Below are 8264 nucleotides of genomic sequence, written 5' to 3'. Positions count from 1 at the left end.
GTATGGAGGACTATATGGTGCCCATAATACTGTATGAAGGACTATGTGGGGCCCAAAATACTGTATGGAGCACTATGTGGTGTCGATAATACTGTATGGAGGACTATATGGTGCCCATAATACTGTATGGTGGACTATGTGGGGCCCATAATACTGTATGAAGGACTATGTGGGGCCCATAATACTGTATGGAGGACTATGTGGTGCCTACAATACTGTATGGAGGGCTATGTGGTGCCTACAATACTGTATGGAGGGCTATGTGGGGCCCATAATACTGTATGGAGGGCTATACTGTCCGGTTTCTGAGCTTTCGTCGAATTTACAATGGATATCACTCATGTAATGTAAGAAGTGAAATCTTTGGCATTGTACTATACCTATATATCTCTGCTGTATCGGTGCATCATGAATTGTGGTGTATGTTAAAGGGGCCAACTGAGAGTCTTTTGCCCGGGGCCCGCGAACACTACAGTGTAGAAAAAAGCATATACTTTCCATCTAAGCTTCACTAAAATATCATACCGTTTTTAGTATGCAGCTCCAGTGCGAACCTCCGTGTCTCCATGGTTCTTGACAGCAAACAAACCCCACTGCTCTATTGAAACTAAAGCCCCGATTTATCAAGACTGGCAATTTTCCTCTCTGGTCTTGAGGGGACGTGCTGGAGTTTTAGCCCACGTCTTCCCTCATCTCCCGGAAGAAAATGACAGTTTTTCTTCTGTTCACTTTTATCCATTTTTATTTAGTCGAGAATGTCGTTCACTGAATAGCTCCAAAATTTTACACCTCCGAATTTTATTCAATATTTTCTCTGATACAGAGCTCCAAATCTCCAGCATATCCATCCATATAGTTAAATCCTATACTCCTGATGCCACCACTAGGGGGCGCACACTGCATACAATTTATACATTGAATTAAACATTACGCTCCCCCTAGTGGTGGCTGAAGGCCATGCTAATGGTATTTAAAGTGTATTATTTTTCATAAAAAATTAATACATGGGAAAATAGGAAAATTTGTAATATATCTTATCAGAGACATCTGCTCCTTTCTCCACCAGGACTAATCTTTTATTCTCAAAATTCTCAGTTCGCAGGTAAAAATCTATCCTTACGTGAATACAGACTTTCTCATTACTGAGATGAGAGATGACGAATGGTGCTCAGAAAGTTTTATGGAGAACTTGAAGCAGAATCTGTCTCTAGCTCCTTCCCTCTCCATGGAATTTATAAGCACTAACTGTCATCTCCTATCTCAGTAATGGAAACAACGATGGTAACTCTTTAACTGGTAGAGCTTTGAGGAATTTTGGGAGCTCTGTATCGAAAAGACGGAGATTTGACTGCTACATAAGATATTTCCCATTTCTATTCCATGTTTAAGATGGACGCGTAGAAAAAGCCAATGAGAAAACATTTCCACAAGACATTGGAATATTCCTTGTTTTATATCGTTCACTAAAGGTCTGTCCACTATAGAGGAAGCATGCATGCATTGTATATGGGTTTATCAGTCCACTAGGAACACTCCACAGACCAACTAATGCAGAAAATGATGGCTACCATCGAGCAGAGGCTGAATAATCAGTCGGTCCATTGGTAGATGGTATTTGAACGATACAGTTCCTGAAAGGAGAAGTCTGGTGTCCTACAGGGGTGTCATTACTTTGACGTTGTGTAATGGGAGTAAATCACCCCAAGTTTGTTGCCCTCCAATCAAGGACATTGGGAAAAATGTTCATCACTCAAATCCCGTAAGTCCTGTCCAACAACCATTGGAGGGCCAGCGCAGGTGATGTTGTTGTAGATGTAGCTAGGAGGACTGGTATCATAACCCTCTGACACGGATTGTACAACTCTGGGGACAACGGTGACATTTCTTAGGCAGAAGTCTCTTAGGTCCTTTAGGGAACAGCCACAATCCCAATGGTTCCCGTGTAACCAAAACTGTTGGATTGGAGAACTCATGAACAAGGAGCTAATCGAGATGGTTTTCAGTGGGTTCCTTTGAAGACCGAGATACCGAAGACGAGAAAACGGCAGAAAGGTGTCAGTAGTCACAACATTCAAGAGGTTCTCCGAAAGATCAAGCCATTGTAGCTTCTGAAATGAACTGAAGGTCTCCGAAGAAAGAGTCTGCAGTTGGTTGTTGGCCAGAAGAAGATAGGAGAGATCTTTGAGTCCCATGAAGGATTTAGCTGAGAGTTGAGTCAACTTATTGAACCGAAGGTCAAGTTCTAGTAGATCTTGAAGGTCAGAGAAGCTGTTGTCATCGATGACTGAGATGTCATTACGCTGGAGAAAGAGCCTCCGAAGATTTGAGAGGCCCAAGAACATGTGAGGCTTTATCCTGCTGATACAACTGTTCTCCACGTGCAAGCTATGAAGCTTTCCGAGTCCTCGGAACGAATGTTCGTAAAGTGTCTTGAGGCAGTTCCCCGACAAGTTCATCACTGCCACATTGAAGAGTCCTGTGAATGCTCCTGGACGGATCTCCTGAATGTTATTGTTATTCAAAGACAAGAATTCAAGTTGTCCAAGACCATCAAACACTCGTTCAACTAGAGTCCTGAGCTTGTTGTAGCTCAAGTTTAGCTCTTCTAAAAACTGGAGATCCTTGAAGACCCTTGGGCGTAAGCTAATAAGAGAATTGTTGGACAACCTAAGGACATGGAGACTTAGTAAACCTGTAAAGGTGTCTTCAGAAAGGGAAGACAGACGATTTTGTGACATATCCAACCATCGGAGAGACTTCATGCCGAAAAAGGCTCGAAAAGCAATGGTGGAGATGATATTGTGGTTGAGATACAATTTCTGAAGCTTATGTAATTTGATAAAAATGTGAGCTTTCAACCCTCGTAACATATTCCCACTGAGGTCGAGCTCCTTTAGTTCCACCAAACTCACAAACAACGGAGAATGAACGTAGGCCAGATGGTTTCCAGCCAAAATGAGCTCTCTAAGGTTAGGTAGATCATGAAACACTGTGTCCGGAAAGGCCACCAATGAGTTCCAGCCCAAGTTTAGGTACCAGAGGTGTGAAAGACCTGCGAATAAGCCATCTTCGATCTTTGTGAAGAAATTGTTGTTGAGGCTCAAGGAGACCAAGTTTTGGGTGTGAAGGAAGGTGTTAGGGGCCAAGAACCTCAAGGTGTTTCTTTCTAAATGCAAATGGGCCAAACCCTTGAGGCCATGGAGGGCGTGTGTCTCTAGATTAGTCAGTTGGCTACTTTGCAGGTTAAGAAAGTCCAGCTGGGATAAGTTTTTGAAAGCTTCTGTAGGCACGGTGGTAAGATTATTGCCATCCAGCCATAAAGCTCGGACATTTGTGGGCAGAAGGTCTGGCACACGGGAGAGGTTCCGCGAGCTGCAAAAGACGTTGTAGTCTTCATTGTAGTCGTAACTGCAGACACAAAATTTGGGACATTTAGTCTCCGCAGATAATAAAGCTCCGTCTCCTTCAGTAGTTCGAGACTCCGAGGCCACACAGGTACTTGTCACAAAACTGTAGAGAAGGATCAAGGCTGCAACCTCTGTGGGGAAGAAAATGGGAAATGGAGTAAGACAAAAGAGTGGACTCTCCCCCGTTCTGGACACTACAGCTCTACTCCTACAGCTTGGATGATGTTCGTAGGCTGAAACCCAGAAGAAAGTCAGTACACGGGGCTGATACAGGGTATAACGTACAATCAGGAAAATACCTATAGCCAGAGGGGAGGGGCCTCAATGAAGAGGAGGAGCTTTAAACTTGGCAAAGATGGTATTGATGACCGTGGCCAAAAAGTCAAAAGTCCAAAAAGTTTCCCTAAGTTGTCCTTGTCTAATATCCTATCTGTTCCCGGAAAAGCTGGATCTCAACTAACATGGCCGCTTTCCCAAACCCCTGGCTGGCAGATCCATCATTTACCTTCCCCCCCCCAGTGCCGCTGCATTTTGGGACAGATTTGGCGGCTTCGTATAAGGCGCCGTCTCACGGTCTGGCGATATATATATATATATATGCGGCCAGCGTACGGAACATATTTATTACATTATAGGACAATATTCGCTATTCACTCCTGAATTTTGGGAAGGTGTCAAAAACCGCTGGCATCACGCCGCCTGTTCCTGACTCAGCATGTCATGTGAGCCCGCGGGAGGGAATATTGGGGGGGGGGGGGCAGTAATGTGGGCTTTTATTAACCCATCGCGATCGACTCTTAATTCTGCAGCTGAAGTTTTCACACTGAGATTGGAGGTACCAATGACTGCAAAATATCATCTATGGCTGGAGCTCGTCAGCAAGTAGGTGGTGCTTTCTGTAAAGAAGACCCCGAAATGTACACCCCACCCCCCTTCATGTGTCCATAGTGGTGGCACAATGGAATTGTGGTGGCACAATTCTTAAAGTCAGGGGGGGAGGGGTACTCGACCAAACAGATTTCTGGAAATTGGGGACCACCTAAAATTAGTTTAGGAACTATCGGGTTCTGATGCCTTTACTGCATCCAACAAGTAGTCCAGCGAGTGAGCGAGTTGGCAGCGGACATGGTGGGCACCTTGTAAGCCTCACCCTGGATGGGAGAACATCAGCAGGTAGCCCTGGCACTGGTAGCATCGGGGGTTTGGGGGCGGCTATGATGTCGCCAGGTCTCCTACTTCCCGCAGCCCCTAGATGTGGCTACTGGGGCGCATCCTGGACTTCTTCAGGCCACCTACCTGCGCTTGTAGGTCCCATACTGGCACATAGCAGAGTGGACACTGCGGCTGCGGGGTCACTGCGAGCACTGAGCGGGGTGATAACAGCCAGCGATCCTGGCCCGCTCCAGATAGGCTGGGTCCTGGAAAGCGCTCGCCTCGTTAACCCTCTCACCGCCAGGGTTAACACATTGGTTACTAGGTGGCTGCCTATTCATAGCCCATGATATCATAGACTGGGGAATTAAAGGGATGCGTCCTGGAAAGACTTCGCATTGTTAACCTATTCACCACCTGCGAAATAGAAGGGAGGAGGGAAGAGGGAAAAGGGGGCGAATTGTAACTTCACTTTATGGATCCGTTCACAGAATGGATGCCAGACTTTTAAGGAATGACTTGGAAACCGTCAGCAGGCTGCTGTTCACGGATCTATTTCTTATCATGTGCCTATGTATAATTATATTAGGCTATGATAAGAATGGTGCGTGGATCTGAGCAGGTTATAACCACTGCAGCTAACCTGCTTGCTGACGGTTTCCATGAAGTAACATACAAACTGGTGACTCAAATACAATAACAGACAAAAACAAATAAATGGAGGGGGAGAGAGGGGTCTGGTTTGATTAATATTAACCGTTATGTGTACACAGGACCTCGGCCAGCGGGGGCAGGAGCGGAGGCAGGAGCGGCTGCCCGTAATAATAACCGCCATTATCAGACTACACTCAGTAATAGGGTAGAAGCCTGCTGTTACCAAGGACTGCCAGCGGGGGCAGCTCATCAGACATGATGGGATTAGATACACGGCTCAGCAGACAGTATCACACAGGAGAGGATTAGATACACAGCTCAGCAGTCAGTATCACACAGGAGAGGATTAGATACATGGCTCAGCAGTCAGTATCACACAGGACAGGATTAGATACACGGCTCAGCAGACAGTATCACACAGGAGAGGATTAGATACACGTCTCAGCAGACAGTATCACACAGGATAGGATTAGATACAAGGCTCAGCAGTTAGTATCACACAGGATAGGATTAGATACACGGCTCAGCAGACAGTATCGCCATGGCCGGCTCCAAGTTTTCGTGGGCCCCGGGCAAAAGACTCTCAGTGGCCCCTTTAACACAAACCACAATTCATGATACACAGATACAGCAGAGATATATAGGTATAGTACGATGCCAAAGATTTCATATCTTACATTACATGAATGATATCTATTCTAAATTCTATAATAACTCAGAAACGGGACAGTATAGTCCTCCATACAGTATAATGAGCCCCATATATTGCTCCATACAGTATAATGGGCCCCATATAATATTCCATTCAGTATAATGGGCCCCACATTGCCTTCTATACAGTAAAATGAGCCTCATATAGCTCTCTATATAGTATAGTGAGCCCCACTTTGCCTTCCATACAGTATAGTTCCATGATTAAGACCGTGTTGGTTGAAACATGTAGGATTCATTCCCTGCACTGGGATTGCTCATATCTGCATGTCTGTGCTTTTTAATATAATGATAAATAAACGTCAAGTTTCAAGAATCATATCTCCTGTGGTCGCTGGAGACTACTTTTCTTATACAGTATAATGGATCCGATATATTGTTGCATACAGAATTATGAGCCCCACATATTGCTCCATACGGAATAACAAGCCCCATATATTGCTCTGTACAGTATAATGAGCCCCATATATTGCTCCATACAGTATAATGAGCCCCATATATTGCTCTGTACAGTATAATGAGCCCCATATATTGCTCCATACAGTATAATGAGCCCCATATATTGCTCCATACAGTATAATGAGCCCCATATATTCCTCCATACAGTATAATGAGCCCCATATATTCCTCCATACAGTATAATGAGCCCCATATATTGCTCCATACAGTATATTGAGCCTCATATATTGCTCCAAACAGTATAATGAGCCCCATATATTGCTCCGTACAGTGTAATGAGCCCCATATATTGCTCTATACAGTATATTGAGCCCCATGTATTGCTCCGTACAGTGTATTGAGCCTCATATATTGCTCCATACAGTATAATGGGCCCCATATATTGCTCCATACAGTATAATGGGCCCCATATAATGCGCCATACAGTATAATCAGCTCTATATATTGCTCCAAACATAAAAAAATGAAACACTCACTTCTCATTGGCCGCTGCTCTACTCCAGACTCCTCGACATTGCAGTGTTCTGGCTCTAGGCAATGTGATCAGAGCAGTGGGCGCACACTGGTCACATCATCGCGCCCTCTCACCTGAAATGTCACAGAGTCAGAAGACGCTGCAGCGGGAGGAACGTATAAGTATTGTAAGTACTGAGGCCCTGAGTATGATACATGATGAGATTAGATACATAGCTCAGCAGACAGTATCACACATGAAAGGCTTAGATACACGGCTCAGCAGTCAGTATCACACAGGATGGGATTAGATACACGGCTCAGCAGACAGTATCACACAGGATAGGATTAGATACACAGCTCAGCAGACAGTATCACACAGGGTAGGATTAGATACACGGCTCAGCAGACAGTATCACACAGGATGGGATTAGATACACGGCTCAGCAGTCAGTATCACACAGGATAGGATGAGATACACGGCTCAGCAGACAGTATCACACAGGATAGGATTAGATACACTGCTCAGCAGACAGTATCACACAGGATAGGATTAGATACACGGCTCAGCAGACAGTATCACACAGGATGGCATTAGATACACTGCTCAGCAGACAGTATCACACAGGATAGGATTAGATACACGGCTCAGCAGTCAGTATCACACAGGATGGGATTAGATACACTGCTCAGCAGACAGTATCACACAGGAGAGGATTAGATACACTGCTCAGCAGACAGTATCACACAGGAGAGGATTAGATACACGGCTCAGCAGACAGTATCACACAGGATGGGATTAGATACACGGCTCAGCAGTCAGTATCACACAGGATGGGATTAGATACACGGCTCAGCAGTCAGTATCACACAGGATAGGATTAGATACACGGCTCAGCAGACAGTATCACACAGAATAGGATTAGATACGTGGCTCAGCAGTCAGTATCACACAGGATAGGATTAGATACACGGCTCAGCAGTCAGTATCACACAGGATAGGATTAGATACACGGCTCAGCAGACAGTATCACACAGGATAGGATTAGATACACGGCTCAGCAGACAGTATCACACAGGATAGGATTAGATACACGGCTCAGCAGACAGTATCACACAGGATAGGATTAGATACACTGCTCAGCAGACAGTATCACACAGGATGGGATTAGATACACGGCTCAGCAGTCAGTATCACACAAGATGGGATTAGAATCATGGCTCAGCAGTCAGTATCACACAGGATAGGATTAGATACACGGCTCAGCAGACAGTATCACACAGGATAGGATTAGATACACGGCTCAGCAGACAGTATCACACAGGATAGGATTAGATACACGGCTCAGCAGACAGTATCACACAGGATAGGATTAGATGCACGGCTCAGCAGACAGTATCACACGGGATAGGATTAGATGCACGGCT

The 8264-nt window shown here is 45.1% G+C and overlaps 1 protein-coding gene across 1 annotated transcript; it reads right to left on the bottom strand.

The window, feature by feature from the left end:
- Positions 1-713: 713 nt before the first annotated feature.
- LOC138645453 (insulin-like growth factor-binding protein complex acid labile subunit) lies at positions 714-4868 on the bottom strand. Its single transcript, XM_069734792.1, has 2 exons — positions 4704-4868; positions 714-3538 (listed from the first exon to the last, which is right to left on the bottom strand). The coding sequence occupies exons 1-2, from the start codon at positions 4720-4722 to the stop codon at positions 1722-1724; spliced, it is 1836 nt and encodes a 611-aa protein (XP_069590893.1). The 5' UTR covers positions 4723-4868; the 3' UTR covers positions 714-1721.
- Between the last annotated feature and the right edge of the window lie 3396 nt (positions 4869-8264).

The sequence above is a fragment of the Ranitomeya imitator genome, chromosome 7, assembly GCF_032444005.1.
Source record: "Ranitomeya imitator isolate aRanImi1 chromosome 7, aRanImi1.pri, whole genome shotgun sequence".
In the NCBI taxonomy this organism is placed as follows: domain Eukaryota; kingdom Metazoa; phylum Chordata; class Amphibia; order Anura; family Dendrobatidae; genus Ranitomeya; species Ranitomeya imitator.
This window is presented reverse-complemented; position numbering and strand designations above follow the sequence as displayed.